Genomic DNA, 20,938 nt, shown 5'->3' with positions numbered 1-20,938 from the left:
AAATATTACATAAGAAGCAATGGCTTAGAGTAAAGTTTAGAACATGTTCATAGCCAGGAGATATTTAGGAAATCAGGGAGAGAGGGGATTGCCTCAATGGATGAGAGGAGTGGAAGTTTGAAAGAACCAGTGATGTAGGAATTTTAAGAGCCCAGTAATTTAGTATATTCATAAAAAATTAAAAAAAAATGATATTTAAATTAGTGAAGAAGGTGGTGTCCAGGGGAAAGAGCTGGATATTCTATGAAATGTTTGTGACTCCATGGGAATCGACCCAAGAATATGTAAAATATAAATTTGTAAGACAAATGACAGCATTTTCCGCTGAAGTGATAGTTTATGTTTGAAGGTCCCATAGGGTCTCTATGTGCCTGGTACAGCCAACAGAAGACAACAAATATTCCTGTGGTTCCGAATAGGTAAGTTAGGTCTAACATGTGTGCTATATTTGCTATTTAGGACGGCATAAAGAAATAGGGAAATAGTTTAAATTAATAATATTTAAAAATTGTTTATAAGAGCAATTAATAGCTCACGACAGCCAGATTTATACTTAATCCAATAAACTTGCATCATTTCATCATTTTTTATTACAAGTATAATTTAAGTACAATGTAACGGATAAACCAATTTCCTTCTGCTTCATCTAGTGACTATTGCAGTGGCAGAGAAAACGGAGGATGGGGTTGCGAAACCCAACGATGGTCACGAGACGTAGTCGACTTGGGCTGTCTTCATCGGGCAAGAATAGACGGGCATCATTAACAGTTCCTTCCTCCTTCATTTGCAAAGGAGCAGACACGTGTTCTCTTATACACATGCGACAAAGGGGAGTTATCATCTATCGCAATAAGTTGCACGAACTTCGTGCTCATCCATCGCTTGACCTCTACTTCCTCTGATGTTTATGATCAAATATGTTTAATTTATACACTTTGTAAAAAAATGTATGCATTAGATTTAGTGTTTAATTATAGTAAGGGATCTCTTGCACTTCGAAAGGTAATAACTGGAAGCTTCACTTCTTACAGTTTTATATTACTTTGTAAAGTCTAATTCAAACAATTAAGATATTAATTGTAGTTAAGCGATAATACAGGTTGTACCGCTCTTTATTTTTGTACGGCCTTGTTTTAGTTCGGCGCATTCTCATCAAGGATCAAAAGCAATTATATACAAACACTTCCTAATTGAAGTAAGAGTTCTTCATGGACCAGCAGTAGTTGAGATCGTAGATACTCCTGTGAAGGACGTCGCTGTTGGTCCAACTGCTTCCAGGATCAGTCTGCGAATCCCACCAACCGCACTAGCAAGTTCTTGGCGGGAAAAGTAGGCCGGTCTGACGGGTTGTTTCACGTGAAATCTTCACATATGATAATAATCAAGGAGGACAAACTGGAACAAGGGTGTGTTTTTTTTGCGTTTCATTTCTCTTCAGACTTGAGAGAAAGTTAGGCACAGGATGTATTGTGATTAAATTGATACAGAGTTTATCCATTGACATATTATACTGAAAAATATAAATAATTAACCCATTTTTAATTAAATCGACGTGGTAATGGCTCTGTTTAGACATTTTTTAAAAATATTTATTTACTGCTATTTACAACTGTACATTATAATACATTTAGTAAATCTGATCTAAGTTAAATTACTAGAAACTACCCATTGGTAGCACTAATGTTTAGACAATTAAAATTAATTTATATCCATATGAATATAATAAATTCTGTGGCCACGTTATCTTATGAGGTAGGTATTATAGAAATTTGAATGATATTTAATCTGGATGAATCAATAAGAAGTATGGACAGCGGTTTACCTCTTAAAATTTAAACAATAAAAATAAATTGGCAAAATTAAAACGGCCGAACGCATGGCGGGTTGTGTCATGCTTCTAAAACTATAGTTGGCTTAAAACAATTTATTTTCTATAGTATTATTGAATACAAGTGGTATTTAAGACCTAAGCCAAGCCATTTTAAAAAGAATAATTTTTAATTATAAATATAAAATATAAACGAACAATGAATTATTTTGTAAAGGCTTGTTATAACTAATAATCAAATCTTTTTTATCTTGAGCAAACGAGATTAATAGAAAAAAAAAGTTTGTATAAAGATAATTCATGAAGTGTGTGTAAAACAGATCTTTACATCTTGGAAATAAACAGCTGAGGTGACTGCTCCATACAACAGAACTGATTCATAATTAATTAAAGAATTAATCACTGGCATTTCTTCAGTTTGATTTTGCTCAAAGTCATCATGCACGTTGATTAACAATGGAATTAATGAATATGGAAATGGGATTCTGAAGAAGGTGGAGGGGTGACACCAGGTGTTCATATAAATAGCGAATTGAAATTGCAATTTAGAAGGGCAATAATTTCGTGAATATTTATTTGAAAAAAAATATGGGAAAAAAATAATTGGTCGCAAGTGGAACTTAACATTTGAGTGGCGTAGCAACTTGGTGACTACCAAGTCGCCCCCCCTGTAGTTTTCCGCCCTCTTATTAGGGTATATCAATTTAAAATACTAAAATATACAGTAATCCTAAAGAACTTTCACAAGAACAATTATATCTATCTAGCAATGTACAGATTACAAATAAAAAAGTCATGAATTGAAATGTTTCAAATGTTCATAAGATATTATTGTTATTTATCTTTAATTTGTCCGCCCATTACCTCCCTCCCCCCATTACACTACTTATAAAAGATTTTCAAATTTCACTCAATTCAAGCTGCATCGATTTATACACTTGTTATCTATGCGGTTTCAGTTGCTGCTTATCATAGAAACTAATAAAGCTTGGAGTTCGCACGTTATTATCATTCTTTAAGAATTAAAATTAAAACATCTTGTGAAATAATTTACTCTTTTAGGAAAAAAAAAAGTATCTACTTATATTATTATTATTCTTGAAAGGTATAGATTAAAAAGATGAAAAAAATTTAAAATAAAATCAAGTTATGTAAATATAAAAGTACTATATTATAATTTACATTTAAATGATAATTGTCTGATGAATATTATTAAATGAAAGTGTTATTTTTTTAATATTATAATTTTTAAATTGCCATAATTATCCGCCTTGAAGTTGAAACTGGAGGAGAAATAAAATTCTTAAAAAAATTAATTCGTCCTTCCACTTGGTATAAAATGAGCTTACCGCTCTGCAGGTCTTGATTCTTATGGAATTATTCATATCATGAAAAATAAATTGTAATATTTACTTTTATTTTGAAGTCAGATTTGTTTCGTTTTAATAAAAATGAATAAGGCAGTAAAAGTCAGGAAGGATACAAAACAATGATGTGTATGGGATAAAGCATTATTTTGTTTTTATGTAACATAATATAATTTTTGATTTGTAAATATCATCAACCAGAGATCAGCTTAGTTTCTTCGTAATCAGGACCACGCATTCTCTGATTTATATTCAATAGCATCGAAATTACTAATTTTTAAAAATTCCCCTGCCTATAAGGCCTATAGTTATAACAACCTACCTATATATACTTCAGAGGACATAGTTTATTTTCGCATTTCCGAGTTTAATATTTGATAGGTACCAGTATCAAATAAAAAACAAGAAACCGCATTGCTTGTTGAAGTAAAAATATAACCACAAAATGGATTTCAAAACATTTGTATTTTAATTATAACCCAGTTTTGCTTAAAAACATACATCATTATTTGAAAAGTAAGCTAGAATGAGTTTTTATAAAATAATTATAATTGTAAAAAAGGCTTAGTTGACACCATTATAACCTGTTGCTGTCAACAAACTTCTACTCCATGGCGTCAGTCCGAACCCAAATACACAAGATCAGTCCTGACGCAATCCTCCCACCTACCTTTCGGTCAACCTCTCGGACGTTTACCAGTTGAATCAGTGTTTATTAACGTTTTTGAGATCCGTTCGTTACTTAATCCTACAACCTTACAAGTCCATCTTATTCGCCGTAATGCTACATAAATTACATTCATCGGGTGCAGTTCACGAAATTCGGCATCGTGTACCCTTCTAAATTCTCCAGTTGACTTATCCTTCTTCGGTCGAATATTTTACGCAATACAGTATTTTTATTAACTTCAAGGCACTGTTACACTCTTAATGTAAAAGGACACATATTGTACTTTTTAGAACAATAAGAAGGATAATAGTTCTTTTAATTCTAACTTCTAATGTTTCTGGACAAAAGTGGTGAGCTAAGATTTATAAAATGAATATCTTTGAATTTAATTAAACCAAAAAGTTAGATTTCTGAATTATGTTAGTATTGTATTGGGGATACGATGCCATTAGAAAAGTTTTAAATGTTAATTCTATAGGACTTTATTATGTCTTGCAAAAATCACTTAATTATTGGACAGCGATTTCTAATTTTTATGTATAAAAATGCTCGGAATGTTAGTGAGTTAGGTACTAACTAGTAGGAAAATGGTAACATTTAGGAGTACAATATTCTTTTGGTAGAAGTCGGTAAATGGAGGAACCCTTACATTATTATTTGATACAAATAGAATGTAAATGCCGTCTTTTTAGCAAAAGTTAAGAAATTGAGTTGACAATGAATGACCCATTCTAAAGTTATTTATACCCTGGGAGATGCTCGTGGAACCTCAGCGTAGGGACCGACTGTTCTAGACAAAAAATATAAAAATTAATTTTTCGCTTGTTTTTTTCATAGTCTACCTGTTCCAAAATGCAAATTCTCTTAACAAGCCGACGTTGCAGTTAATGTTAAGCAAGGCCACATTCCCGTCCCGTATATAATTTATTATCAGTAGTTGCATAATAAACCAAATAAAAGAGATCGCTTTACGCAGCAGTGGGAATAAATTTATCTGTTTATATATCGAAAGGAGGTGGGGTTCCTTCCTCATTCCTGAAGGAGAGGGCAAGGACGACCCGTCGGTCTGCCTACCCCGGCGCCGTTCCAGCTCAGCACTGTCATAAAAATAGCACTGCTCCTTTTTTATTGGCCCTTTTTGGCAATGCCGGCTCCTCCAATAAGCAGTCAATTTAATGGGCCAAGCCATTTCGTGGACTCCGAGGAACGTAGAATAGCTTTGTAAAGGGCGGAAGGCAGGCTGTATCTTTTTTCTCATCAGTTCTGAGCTTTTTTTTTTTTTTTTTTTTTTTTTTTTTTTTTTTTTTTTTTTCCATTTGGCAATAAAGCCGCCGATTTCTTTGATGGATGCATTCATGTTATATTTTTAATTCGAAAATAAATTATATTTGTTAGAAGGTATTTCTAGGATAATAAATCGTTCAAATTATAAATTAAAAAACCTGAACTGTTAAAGCCCATGAAGAGTTAGGGATTCAGTACTTTGTAAGGAAGTGATGTTTCCAGAACTGTATTACAAGGAGGTGATTTGTTCATGATAACGCTCAATCCCCAGTTTCCCCCCTAAACAAGAGTAACCTCTTTATATGGGATTCCTTAAGAGGGCTGCAGCTACAGGGTTGAATCTGATCTACATTAAAAATATAAATAATGGTTATAAATAATTATCTGTCATAAATTGTAAATGTAATGTAGAAATCTGAATTGTAACTGGTATAATAATTGCTTATTGAGGATACCTAAAGAATTGTATAGTATAACAAAACATTAAATTTCAGTTTTTTTTTCTATCATTGTTTTCGTATGCTTGATCTTGATACTTTCAGTCATAGTCAGGTGTGCGCTTAAAATAAACCTGATGCTTTTACAATTGTGTAAGTAATATAAAAAGTTCTGATGAATAGGAAGGGAGCTTCTGTAAGGAACTAGAAAAAAATTATTTTTTTTGTTTGAAAAAATATCTGTACAACAGTCAACTCCGTGCCTACCATAACCTAGAATTCTCTTAATTGAATTTTTTGAGCTCAGTGTGGATAAGTTTTCATTTTCAAAATTTTTGGTTAGGTGAAAAAAAACAACGTAAAAATTGGGTTCAGTGCCTTTTAGAACTTAATTGAATCTTAAAGATTAGAAAATATATCTTCACTGGAAATGCGGTTGCAGGTTAAGTTTCAATAAAGCTAACGGCTTCGGATCATATCTACAATAGAAGAAAGAGCGGAACACGATTCCAAGTAAAGATACAGGATGTTACCGAATGGTCGACTATTCTAATATATCTAGATAGCAATCGAGTTCATAGGGATGGTTAATTTGATGTTGCAATACGATTCTTAAGTTAATCTTCGGAGTTTTTCAATAAGAAAAAAGTATCACCGATTCCGAGATAATAGAATTTCCAATGCCAAAGTGGCGATTTAATTAATTTAATTAATTAAAACATGATTACTTATTGTTCAAATAATGACTAAAATTTTGTTTTCTGAAAAACCTTTTTAAAGTAAAAATGTTTATCTGATCATAGTTTGTGCTAAACACATGGTTTGTGTCCAATAGAGATTATACTCAGAATCGTCAATTTTTTAAAGTAATACTCCTCAAATAATTTTTATTTCCTTTCAGCTTAAATTACTCTCTCCAGAGGAAACAGAATTTGGGTTGGTTAGGAATATTCTTCAGACTACAACAAGGTAAGAATATATCTATCTGCTTATTTCTATAAATTAAATTCATATTTTAAACTTATTGATATTAGTTAAACTTAATGTTTCATGTCTCCTTTGTTGATAAATATTCAAATTTATTGAATTGTATCACTTTTTAATTGGGCTGTTTGACATATTTATTGATTTATTACAGTTATTATTTTTAAAATGGAGTAGAAAAAATGATTTTTTACTTAATCTAAAAATGTAGTTGTACTCAAAGTATATCCTTCCTAGTCATAGGGTTTTCATATGTCTGCCCAGACTATGCGATGCTCATCCAGACTTCCTAGAACACTTAGACATCCTTGGTTATTTTAGAGAGTCAGTCAATGGTTTAAAAATTTCGCTCAACAGTCCCGATTTTAGCAACTGTCAGGCATATTTACAGGATGCAAGTCACACAGCTTTCCAGGTTTAGCTTCCACTTCTTGTTTTAGATAAATTTTTTTAAATGTGATATATGATCGTCACCAAATTGAGGTCTAGCGGGGCGGGTTGACTGGGAAGGACTAACTTCTATTATTTTTGAGATTGTAAATAGTCTCTTCTTTTGAGATTGTGATATGTCGTATATTGACCAATATACTCGCTATAATTATTTTATTTTTAATCCGATTATTTGTTTGAGAATGAAATAGCGCATCGTCCAACATACTACTCCCTATAAGTATATATTTTAAAGGTAAGATAGGTTTTGCACTCAATTTCTTAATTTTTCGACAAATGTACAGTGCAAGACATATCTTACCTTTAAATCAGATACTAATAGCTAATATGTTAGACGGTTCAATATTACAGTTTAAAATTAAAATTTAGAAAAAAAATTCTTATCGCGAGTATATTACTTATATTAGTATATTATGTACGACATGTCCCTATCTCACAAGAGGAGAATCATAATATCAAAAATAATAGAAAAAAATCCTTATAAAAAAAAGTCTTAGTTTCACTAACATCAAAGGTTTATTCTGGAACATGATTATGTATTTTTTTTTTATTACTTTATGTAATGCTGTTTCAAATTTAAATTTTGTCAAAAGGCAATCTAATAAAGTTTTGTTTATTTGTTCGTCTGTCTATATATGTAGAATTTAGTATCTTATAAGATACATCGAACAGCTATTCGACTCGATATTTTTAAATTATTTTAATAATTTTTTTTCTGTAGAATTTTTATTAGTCAAAGAAATCATTACTTTTCGGGAATTGATGTATTAATTTTTAATTTAAAACTCTTCATATTTGTTTAGATTGTATGATGATCTATTAATTTTTATTTACCTAAATTTAAAATAATTGGTATTGATTTTAGCTTATAGAGTTATTATATTATCTGATGTTCTTTTTCTCCAATGAAAATAAAATAAAATGACTAAGTAATTATTTAAAATAATAATAGGTTTAGAATCTTGAATGGGACAGGAAGTGGAGGGTGAGAATCCTAAGAGAATACGTAATTTACTAAAATTACTTGTACTGTTACTCACTAAGTGTTATTAGATTGAAGAGGATTTTAAAAAGAAAAAAAATGTTGTCTTGATGTAACAATTGCAAAAGGTTTTTGTTTCGTTTTTTCTTCTAAATTTAGTGTTACTTTGAAACAAACAAAAAGCTCCTTCTTTACTTATCTCACTTTTACGGTCCGTGTAACATTCTTGTTTTTATATCTCTTCGCAGATGAGTCAGAGTTTCGCCAATTCGTTCCGGAGTTGGAGGACACAAGTTTTTAGCAATTTATCTCAAGGTTGCAATACGTAATTAAGTCAAGACTTGTTGAAGCAGTTTTCTCCGAATCCGAAAGAAAAAGCTCTGCCTATTGTCGTTTCAATTTAATCAATTTGGAGGGTTACGTGGTCGGCTCGATGGCTCAGGGGAAGGAAATTGGTCTTTTATACACGTCGTCAACATAAATTAGTTTTTATGATTCTTTGTAAAGGGGTTCCAGTAAAAGAAATTTCATTTATTAATTTTTTTCAGGTTTTAAAAATAAAAGCAGCCGTGAATTGATTTTCTATTTTTACTTAAAATAGCATCCTTTGTTGGTTTTTGTTTACTTTATTGTTATTTTTCAATTTAGAACTTGCTTAGTTTGCGGCTTCTATATGCAGACACTTAAAAGTTAGAATTTACAAAACTATTATCGTTCCCACTGTTCTTTATGGATGCGAAACGTGGTATCTTACACTAAGGGAAGAACACCGCCACAGAGGCTTTAAAAATAAAGTATTACGTAAAATAAAAATAAGGTTAATCGGAGGATTCAGAAGGCTACACAACATTGAATTGAAAGAACTTTTTTTTATTCCTTTGTCATTCCTTACATACGAGGAGAAAGGGAGAGGTAGTCTATAGGTAATAAACCTGTTCTAAACATGGTGTGGGGCCAAGTCTTCATTTCGTAGGACCGTCACAGAAATAAAAACAGTTAACTCCCTGGCACCGCTACAGTCATGAGGCAGTCGCTTAACTACCTCTGCGTCATTAGGTAGATGTGTGTAGCGACTGGTGGTGTCGGCATGGAACCTTTGGGTTCTCTAAATATATTATTATGTTAAATGAAATTAATAAAGTTGTATTTTTTTTTTTAAATCTCTATTTGTAACACTTTCAATTCCGGTGACAGAACGTTCATGTGCAAACAGAAGGATACTAAATATGAATCATAATTTTACGTTGACCTCTATTACATAAATATTTTAATAATTGAAGCAAATTCCCACACCGAAGAGAAAGGTTAATGCTAAAAGGTATTCAAGGTTAGAAACTTTCTGAGCCTTTTATGATTATTAGCAATGTTTTTAATTAAATAATTAGTTTTAGTTTTAATAAATTGTATAAATCCTAAGATTTTTTGCTGAAGGGAAGGATGGTGCCGAGTGTCCTTGCTGTGCTGAGCCGTGACCTCCCGTCCTCGACTACGGCTTACGTCACGACTCTTCGACCAATGGGAGCCTTTCTTTCATGACCTCACCCTTTTTCGCTTACCATACTCCTACATATTTTACTCTTTCTAACCCTCTCTATTACTTGGATGAGCGAAACTGCGAAGTCGGCTTCGACTAATGCAATTTTTTTATTACTGTCGTATATTAGAAATAGGATTAACATATATTTATAAAAATCATTAGTAGAATTGGACACTACTTTGATGTTGCCATTAAAATTTCGTAAAATAATCATATAAGAACGTTCCTAATCGCAGAACTGTACATATATTTTCCAGGAAACCGGTACTAATCCTGTCGTGCCAGTTTTGAAGCTACTGGGTTGTAAATTGTTTACCCCACGACTTAAAAGGTCCTTCAGTGTTTCTGTTCCTAGTCAGTAGTTATTTATCGAGTAGTTTATGTCAGCCTTAAATCGTGATTTGATTCACTTTGTTTCAGATATTTTACTCTCCAAACTTCAACACTGTTAATAAATTTGTGCTAATTCAAAAATATTTCTTTGTATTGTAAAGCGATATTACCTGTTGTACCACTAGAAATAAATTTATATATTTTATCTTTATTTATTTCCAAACATTATTCATTACAAATAACCACACTTACCACAAACAGATTTAATTTAAATGATTATAACTTCACCCAGTTACGATCCCAAGCAAAAAAATGATACTGATTCGATCTAGTGACAAGCGAATTAAAATTAATTTCATACTAAGACATAAAATAAATATTATTTTGAAGCTACAAAAAAATAAAATCTGTAGTAAAATATATTATAAAGTACCCAGAACATTATTAATAAAGTAATATAAATATGTATCTAGGACTTTGCTTAACAATTTGACTTCCAAGTAAATTAAAAAATGTTTAATGTATTTTCGTTCGTATTGGCTTGTTTAAGTTTTTTTTTTAATTAAGCTTATTATATAATTTATTAATAAACCGGAATCTTGAGTTTTCCGATAGATATATGATTTTCGAATTGTTGAAATTAAGTAAAACGTAAACGAATTTTCATAGAAACATCCATAAAATGCATCTGAAGTTCAATTAATCATATCTTTTTTAATATAGGCTCGATGGGACCCAATTTTTTTTTTTTTTTAGAGCCGCTCAGGCGTTAGTTTTTAGAAAAAACAAGTTTTTCACGCATATCATAGTAATTATTGTTTGCGAGCAGTATATCTGATTTGGTATACGTGGTTCAGGGCCAAAAAACTAGGGAAAAAAAAGAAGTGACAAAATTTGTACACCCATTCTGAAGATAATCATGGTTTACACTCACGGTCCAATGGCTGAAAATGTTTTTTTTGGACCTAGAAATAAATCGTTGAGAACTGCACATCAAAAATATGAATCGATTTGGCAATACTTCCCTTACCTTGTAGTGGAAGGAATGTAAAAATAGAAACTAATGAATATTTATTGAAAATGCTTTTTCAATGTATACAATCGATTTATTGTTAATTGATTTGATATTTCTTGTGTCATAGAAATGTCGTTCAACGGATTAAAAATTAATATAGTGTACCTGAATGTAGATTTGATCCGTTTTTTAACGTCTTTCATACTTTGATTCATTCTCAAATATTCAGCCATGATTCCATAAAATAGTTTATATTTTTGAAATTTAATGGATTTATTAAAGGAAATTTAAGTATTTACACATATTTGTAGACCTAACCTATAGCAGCCACTGTCCCCAACAACGGCGTATGGAGAGATAATCTAAGGAATCTGGGAGTAGGTCGTTAATCGTTTTGTCCAGTTATTTTTTCTCCTTCCGTAATATTTCTTTTGATTAATGTTGAAGCCGTGTACCTAATTAGTTCTGCCGGATAAACAGATTGAAATTTTTAATTGTAAATAGACTATACACTGTGCAGTGAGTGATCTGTTGTCAATTGAAACTGAAGATGAATGTTTGAAAATTTATAAATAAACAATGTATCGAAGGCAGGGACTTTTCAATATAACTTAAAATATTAACCTTTTCTTTATTTTTTTCTTATACAGGTCTTCCAATAAAGAATTTTTTTTTTAACTGATTATATTTTATTTCTAAGAAACTACATGTACCAGGAGCATATGTTGTAGTCAACTTTTTGCTATATAGTGAAGTATGTCTTTTGTAAAAATAATAATAATAATAGTAATAAAGAAAAATAAGATATTTAATTTATAATTTCAAAATTATTTCCAAAAAAATGTATAAAAAATCCTTATTCGTCCTGAAAATAAAAGTACGCTTAATTAGTCTTTCGAATCATTTCATACAGAATCGCTCAGTTTCAAATCTACCTAGCAATTTGCCGGGCCGATGGGCGGATGTGAGCTTGCAATAAAACCAACGAAACCGGCTTTCAGAGTTCGGTACTGTTAGTTCGACCAGGCAGGGTACCTTCCCGTCGCCGGCCATTCAAAATTATTCAACTTGATAAATATTCCAGGAATCATTATAGGACATTTATTTGAAATTAATGAGAGCTGTCCATAATCTGCTGTTTTTATGTGTGCATAGCTGAAATATGGACTAGAGATGAGTAGGTGAAGCAGAAATTGAACCAATGAGTCAATTAGCTTGCTATAAAAGTAGTAAGAATTCAGTGAACTCAGTTAAAGGAAGAAAAGTTTTTTTTATCGCAGCCTTAAATAGCTTAAATCATTTAGTTTTTATTTTACCTCTAAACATTTAACCTTAATGTGAAATCAAAACCGATTGTCGAATATCTGTAGTATTTTATTTTTATTTCCTCCACTTACCATCCAGCTAACTATACTTGGTTACACATAGTTGTGAAGATTAATTGTATATTTTATTCATTCATATTTTATGAATTATTTTTCCTGATGTTTGGTTTCAAGCTGATAGGTTTTGACAGTTTAAAGAACAATCTAAGTTACTTAAAATGCACTTTTAAGCTACCTTATTTTCAACTTTTTCTCGTGAGGGGATCCTCTTCTCCCAAGTAAGGAATAAAGAGGAAACAAAGTTGATTAAATTTCCGGTTATGTAATCCACATATTTCTATGGGCTGAGAACAATTGAGATAAAAGTATCCAACATTCCATTTCTAGTATGGACTAATAAAATCCTATCCTAAAAAAGGTTTTTTAAAAATAATTATACACAATAAAATCCATAATTACACTCATTCCATTTTTATAAAACGACCGGTTTTAAAAATACTATATATTTACTATAAAAAAATCTAGCCTGCAATTATTCATAATATCAGCCGATTGAGGATAGAGATATAGTATTTCCTGTCCAAACCAAGCGAAATCATGCCAAGGTAATGACATTGATTTCGAATGTAATTGAACTGTCGGAAAAGAATTTCTATGCAAGTCAAGAGAGGATGACTCTGATGCCAGATCACGTTCATCGGACACTAAAGTCAGCATTGATAATATATAGAATCCAATAATAGTCACAGCTCTATTTTTGACAGTATAATTGAAATATTTCAATTCTTGAAATAAGAAAAATCATTGATTTTGCAAATTGGGATCTGTACACATTCAGAGAGGATTATGTTTCCAAGAATGTTTAAAGACAAAATTGGTAATGTTTTCAATAGCTTTCAATATTAACTGTGAACTTTATCAGCGGTAGTAACCTGCGTATTGTGGACACAGATTTTATAATTTTTTTTAAAACTAGTTAATGCCAGTTTTATACAACCAGTTCTATGTAAGCGTTAATAGTGCTAACTTTTATGAATAAAAATTCCCAAATATAATATCATTTAAATGTTTGCTAATCAGGTTCGATAAGAAATAGATACTTAAACGAAGGTTTAAAAAAGGATCAGGATCTTAAATACTAATATATAGCTCCATAATAACAGTAAACCTACTCCTTACAGGAAATAGTATTTTTTAGTGCTAGGTCTCTAGTTCTAATATGAAAGCAGCTTGAACCGAACCCCGTTTTCGAAACCTTAGCGAGATAAAAGGTCCGTTACCATGCCGTTGATGTTCCTCCAGCATCCTGCCTGGAGTCCTTATCCATTGGATAAATCTATCATAATAACATCGAAAGAATCGTTGTTAGGATTTATAGCCGGGAATTACTTAAAAAGGAGATATAGCCAATAAACAAAAGTTAAAAAAAAATATCAAGAAGAACATTAGACGTTCGAAGACGTCGAAATCACTAATAATTTAATATTTCAGGAACGCGAAATGTGAAAATAATTTCGAGCCTATTTATAACTGATTACTGACAGATTCATAGTTGTTAATTAATTCTGAATTCGGATGGAGAATCATTGTGATAGTTTAGGAGTCATATCATCAGGAACTTATATCTCAAAGATTATCAGGTCTACAGATACCAGTTTAGTCCCAAATCGTAAACAATTTAATCTAGTTTATATGTGTATAGGATAATATATTGCTCCTTCATCATTAAAATGGGAAAAACTATTAAAAATCGCATTTTTCAACAATTTAACAATCATGGAGCAATTGGAGACACATATTACTCATTCCATTTATAAACTACATTAAATTTGCTGCACTTTGGGACCGAACTGGTCGCTGTAGACCTTTTAGTCTCTTAGGTTACGTTGTATATGTTGGTAAATTTAAAAACCAGGCAAAATTAAGCTACCTCCTCTCAATTTTTTAAATGGTTAATAATTAATTTCTATTTGAAAATAAAAAATTCTATAATGTATACTAAAGTAATTTTTGTGTCCAGTTCTTCGAAAGTATATTCAAGGAATTCAGTTAAATCTATAATAACGCATATTTTCTATGTTCTTTTTTATGAACTTTCTGTCAGTACGCCGGTTGCAGACCCATTGTATGTCAAGGAATTCCTCGTTTCTTAATGAAGATAAGAAATTCAATTAAACATCAGTGGGCTACTATTTCTTTAAAATGATGTGGTTTTAGCTGCAAAGAAATGGTATGCCAGTCAGAAAAATGGCAGATGAATACCCTGTACACTCATCCGACGATTCCGGCAGCAATAATAAAACTGTAGAACATTTATCCGGACCCGCAAAAACGCCATGTTCAGAACCGTTCCTGACAGTCAAAACTAAGTAAAGACTTGGTGTTTGATTTTGCATTTGTTATTGTTCGAGAATGGGTATTAATAAATTAATTCTGATTTAGGTAATACCAGTTGAGGATTTTTCATAAGAACAAACCAGATGTTTTGCAATTTTGTACTAAATATTTACTTTCAAAATATCGAATCTGTATTAAACGGATAAATTATTTTTATCTTAAAAATTATCTCAAATGAAAAATGAAGATAGGATCTGTCCATAACAAATATATCCTTTATAACTCCATCGCTTATTCCCGGGTTGCTTCCTCCGTTCCAATTTTGAAGAGCGTTTTACTTTTACCAAGTACTCCCAAGGTAAGAGATCACCTAAATTTAGCAGGATCAGTCCGAAGCAACTGAAAGGGGAGCAGTTAACGGAATATAATTATAATACAGCTGCAGAGGGGTGGGGAAAGAAGGAGCCGGTTCTAGCTAGCTAGAGCAGACCTGAAGAAAGAAGACCTACTTGTTGCTCGCAAACCACACCTTCGGAGTATGGCAGGTCGTCAAGCCTCTCAGCAGCTCAGAATCGACGTCACCCATCTTAATAATATTAATGCTCAATAATCCCCTTTAATAGTTTCTATATAATTCAGTTTCACATTACAAATAATGTTTTTAAGTTAATTGTATTGAACGTCCTTACGTACTCCAAGTATGACAGGAAGATAGGGCTATCTAAGGTTGGCGGTAGTTAGCTGGTATCGATATTTTTCACTATCGAAAAGCCTATCAATAGTAATTTGCTATTTTTTTTTACTGCCTGTTACGGTTTATTATTGAAAATAAAGGATTTTAACAGAAGAGGATGAGTTGACCGGATAATTTAGTAGGCTACACAACGTTGAACGAATTGAAGGAACTACACCCGGTAAACATAATTCAGGTGATAGCATTTCAGCAATTAAGAAGGGCTTAGTAACGAACGGATTCCTAAATAGGTAATAAGCTCTGATCTGACTAGTAAACGTCCTAGTGTTTAACCGAAATGTCTGTGGAAGAATTGGGTCAGGACTAATCTTGTGGATTTAGGTTTAAATGGGCGTCATTGGACAATTATGTATAGACCAGCGATTGGTGATTTCGGCATCGAACTTTCTGGTTCGCCAAGCCTATATTATTGTACGTATAATATTCAGTTCGAAGTTTACATATAGCATTAAAAAAAACATTTTTACCCCAGAAAAAGCATTGAACAAGAAGAGGTCTATATATAGAGTAGCTATTCCAAGAATTGACTATACTTTGGGAGATAAGTGTTTCTAATTGTGTCTGAACGGCAGTGACCAAACATAATCCAATCATCTGTTATTACCTCTAATTATATTCAATTTCTTTTCTCCAATTTTGTTCAGTGTAATTTTGTTATTTTTATCTTTACTTGGTTTATGTCTCATATTATTTTTTCCTGAGTTGAGAAAAAAAAATTAGGTTGAGCCATGTCACTAAATTCATGCATACATCCATGGATACAATTTTTAATTAATAGATGAAAATTGTATTCATGATCATTTTTTAGTTTTATTTATAACTTTTTTTTACCGAGCTCTAATTTTAACTAATAAAATTCATGACTCAATCTTGAAAATGTTAACACATAATTACACTAAAATAATTTTCTTATGAAAATTCAGATGTGAATTATTTAGTGCTAATATATTAGTTTACGAAATCAAATCCAACAGCATCTACTGTAATCCGGTGGTTTTTCCTGATTGAAATTTATTTCTCATTGCTGAAATCATAAAAAAAGTCATATGGTAATTTTTAATCTGTGATATTACGTAAAGTAAAATGAATTCCATTTGTTTTTCAAAAGTCTTGCAAAAATAAATGAGTAATACAATTTTACAAAAATAATGATCTCATTTTAACAAATATTATTTAGAAATGATTATGGATTATAATTTAACATAGTCCCAACCATTCTCTATGAAATAATCTTTAAGACAAATGATTTTTTATGTTTTTTGAAATGCTAATTTTTTAGTCAATGGTTGTATGGAAAGGTGATGTGGTCAGCCATCCTCTCGCTTCTCCGCTAGGGTTTTCTCTCTCTAATATTCGTGTCCATTTATTTAATGAGAAGAGTGTCCAAGAGGTTTTCCCGCCCTCTCCTAAAAACTACTGCGGCACAAGAAAACAATTTATTGCTGTTACTTCAGAGTGATCAGATATTTGGTATGTCACCAACTCTACCACCCGTTGATGTCTCTCGAAATGAAGCCGGTGATTTCAATGCCTCCAATTCCAGGCGAGGAGATCTTCCAACAGATCACCTTACACACTCGAGTCATTTCAGCTGATGACCTTACTCACTGCGAGTAGTGTAAATGATTTACTAGTTATTTCTGTTTCCATATTAGTAGTAAAACGGTTCTCGAATACTGATTTGTAGTTAATTTAACACTGGATTGATTATTCCATCAAGTTTGCTTATACAAAATAAATCGTGATCTTAATATATTAATGTTAAAGTCCTTCAATGCTTAAATTATGGTAAGATATTTATTAGGAGAGCCACTGAAAGTTTAGAGACTTTAGATATCACATTTCCGGTATCATTTATGAATGAAGAGATTTCATTTAAATCTGATGTACTAAGTTAATAAAGTATTGGATAATGAAACTAAGACTAATGATAATTAATATATGATTTTAGTATTTTAAATTATACTTAAAAAAACACACATATATATAATAATGTTCATGTTTTTTCTGTAAAAGCCGAGGGTAAAGTAATATCATTCTTTCAACTTGTTGCATTCGAAGAAATGTTTTTAACTTTACGTTTCCATGGTTTCAAAGAAAGGAACGAAATATATATACTAATTCCGTTCTTATTGATTTATTTTACTCTCTTAACTTATTTTTATTATCTTGATTTCTTATTTATTTTGCTATACTTTAATTTATAAATCCAATTTTTTTTTGTAATATATATTTTACTTATATTATTTTATTTTATGTATTTACTTATTTTTCTTTAATATGGTATCGATGGTTACTTACAACTCTAAAAAAAGAAATCTATTCATAGGTAAGATAGTTTTCCTGTTGGTATTCATAACATCTAACTTGTTTATTTTAATATATGCCATCTGGTATTTTAATCTTGTCGATTTGCATTTTATTGCTTATTGTTATACTCTTCAAGAAAATTCTTATAGGTTATGCAATCTTATAGGTTATACAATAAGGGTATAATCTACAACTCATCCGTGTTGTCAAACATAGAGATTTTGTATTTATTTTTGCTCTCTTACCTGGATAAGGGGTCGACTAGAATGATGATGAAGATCACAGCAGCTATGATACAAGCGAGATAGATGCTGGATATGAGGTAGATCTGGTTCTCAGGCGGACGTTCCAAGTTGGCACCGCCACCTCCGATCACACAGAAGTTTGCACCGCAGAGTTCTAACGCCTTCTCAGTGGTGTTGCCACTTGATCCTCCACCGCCGTGAGCTCCGGAGCCGAAAACTGCACAGAAAACAGTATGAATATAGAAACCATAATACCATATCAATTTGAGATAGTATAAGCTAGATAGCTCAGAAATGGATACTTTAACTTCTGATAATAGTCATTTGTAATTGAAATTAAGTGAAATCATTTGTATGTAAGAAGATGGTCAGGGTTGCGGTCAAAAGAAAAACAAAAATAGTTGTAAACTATTTTTGTTTCTCTTTTACTGCAACCCTGACCATCTTACATCTCAATTTTTAAGGTCAACTATTTATACATATAAATCATACATTTATACATAAAAATAAGTAACAATCAATAACATCTGACACGGAATAAGGCAACACGATGGCATGATTTTACAAATCATAATTCACATATTTTCTTATAAATAAGTATGAATTGCAAAATCGAAAATTAAAAATTTGGTTGGTGCTTAAGTCGGCATTACCACATACCACCAGTCGCTATTTACATACATCTGTCCAGTGATGCTAGTCCAAACTCAAATCTAAAAGATCGGTCTTGACACGGCCCTCAGACGTTTACCCATCAGTTCAATGTTTATTAACATTTGAGACATCCGTTTCCTACTAAGTCCCACAAACGTATGAACAACTAAAAACCCTTGAAGCACTAAAAAATCGCAATATAATACCGACATACTCAAAAAATATCACGAATTCTGTGCAGTGCCGTTTTGAATCCTGTAATCGACCTCTTGGCGTGTTTTTATTTTTAAATTTAATACATTCCAGTTATCAAAAAACTGTTGCTTTAAAGAAATATATTGTTTAATTCTGATTATATACCTAATTTGATCAGAAAATAAATTTTCTAATTCCATTGTTTAAAGCACTGGGGAGCACTTACTTATGCGCCCGAAATCCTCACTTGGTTAAAGTTCCCGATTCTCTAGTCCATTTAAAAAATAAAACAAAAAAAAAACTATCGCTCATATGAGTCAGAAACATAATAGAATAACAGAGTTTCTATTTTCCCTTACTATTGTTTTTCGTCCCCTAAACTTGTACTTGATAAATTTTCAGCAAAGGAGAAATTTTCGTGTAGTTGTTATATAATTAATTGGTCGAATATGCCAAGAAATTTCATTTACCGTTATACACTGCTCATATTTCAGCACCTCTAGGATTATACAAAGATTATAGGAACTCAAGTCTTGGTTAAAACCTCCGAGGGAGGTGAGCTCTATCTCATTATTATTCGAAGGGATTGGATGCTCGTAGGTTATTCAATGAGTTACAAGTTCCTCTCATTAGAGTCCCACAGTACAAGGTACCCAGCGGACTCGGCTGCACGCCTGGGTCTTATCAGAGGTAAGTTATTGTCTAGTCTGCCCTCAGACGAACACTACATAGATTTATAAATGTTGTTCTCCATCAAACTTTTAGTTTTTTAGGTTAGGTTTAAGCTAACTCTAAATCTAAGGATGTCGGCAATTGTAGCATAAGTTAGAATTTCAAAATGTTTTACAGTGTGAAAAACACAATTAATTTTGACCATTTTCTGACACATACTATGTTAAACCGATTGATAACATTTAAAAACCAACTATTTCTTAAAAATATTATATAATATAAAAAGTTGCAATAGAATACCAGACTAAATGCTTGAATAAATCTTAAATATTCAACAACATAATACTCTTTCACAAGAATATTTTTCTTATAGTTTCACGGTAAGATGCTTTCCTTCATGTTATACCGACACAATAGTTCTTTGACATTTGATATTTGTATCAGTATTAAAGAAACTGTTACCTTACTAAAATATTTGGTATCGGATTTTATAAATGAAGTTAAAACTTTTTTAAAACGAACACAAGCAATTTTTTTTTTTTATAAAACTATTGAAGACTATTCTAACTCTAAAATGAACTGCATAAACAAAACCGTAAGGTTTGTAGAGTGCCTGTTAATCAACTCTAACAAGTTGCTGTTAGGGCTATTAATTAACAAAATTTGACAAAGCGCTGTTAAGTGTTTATTTATTATATTATGACAAATAATCGAAATGAATGAACCAATATTTGTTTTAGTACTGATAGAATTAGATAATTACTTTAGTCTTCTTAAATAAATAAATTATATTCAATTGGTATATATTATTATAACATATAACCGATTAATCTGAGGTTCAAGGAGAAATATTTTAAGGGAAAATATTAACAGAAAAGAAAAAAGATACAGTTTTATGATGTATACAATATGTGTGTACTGACATTGTTTTGCATTTGAACACGTAGAAACAGATAAAGTATGTACATCGTACATATTTATAATGGAAATTAATTTAACAAAGTACAGTGAATATGAAAGCAAGAATAGTATTTTTAGATTCACTGAAAAAAGTTCGTAAAACTCCTACGATAAAATTTTATTTTAATTAATTTTCCTTCTCTTTCTTTTTTTTTTATTCTATTCAGTTACAGTTATATTTTTCACTCCCAAATAAATTACATATTTCCTTGTAGTTATTCAAATCCAAGCGTTGAGTTTCATACTCTCGAAATGATATACTCAGGAATAAACCGATATGACAAAACTACCAACTGACAATGGGTCAAACCCTGTATTTTATATTATCTTACTGCTTGCTAAATTAAAGCATATTGTCAGTTTTCTAAATTGTGATTATTTTGTCAAACCTGTATCGGGGGAAAGGAGGAATGTCGTAAAATTTAAATAAAATATTAATTTTTATGCACAAGTCCTTCAATTCCTACCTCTCTTCCCTTTCTACTCATGACATTTCCCTCTGGAACATGACCAAAAAAATTCTAAAAACCAAACATATTTCCCACCCCCTTCGACGAAATGATAGCACATGGGCAGCATCCGACAAAGATAAAGCCGAA

General features: G+C 31.3%; 1 protein-coding gene across 4 annotated transcripts in view; it reads right to left on the bottom strand.

Moving 5' to 3' along the window:
- LOC106689715 (UNC93-like protein) overlaps window positions 1-20,938 on the bottom strand; it is a 230,167-nt gene that overhangs the window by 24,947 nt on the left and 184,282 nt on the right. For all 4 annotated transcript variants that reach the window (XM_014434865.3, XM_067051915.1, XM_067051916.1 and 1 more), the window contains one exon: window positions 17,859-18,075. In XM_014434865.3, the coding sequence (XP_014290351.1) occupies window positions 17,859-18,075 (217 nt within the window). The remainder of the gene's footprint in view (window positions 1-17,858; window positions 18,076-20,938) is intronic.

The sequence above is a fragment of the Halyomorpha halys genome, unplaced genomic scaffold, assembly GCF_000696795.3.
Source record: "Halyomorpha halys isolate HHAL.00 unplaced genomic scaffold, Hhal_1.1 Scaffold47.1, whole genome shotgun sequence".
NCBI classification, from domain to species: domain Eukaryota; kingdom Metazoa; phylum Arthropoda; class Insecta; order Hemiptera; family Pentatomidae; genus Halyomorpha; species Halyomorpha halys.
Note: the sequence above shows the minus strand (reverse complement) of the source record. Positions and strands in the feature narration are given on the sequence as shown.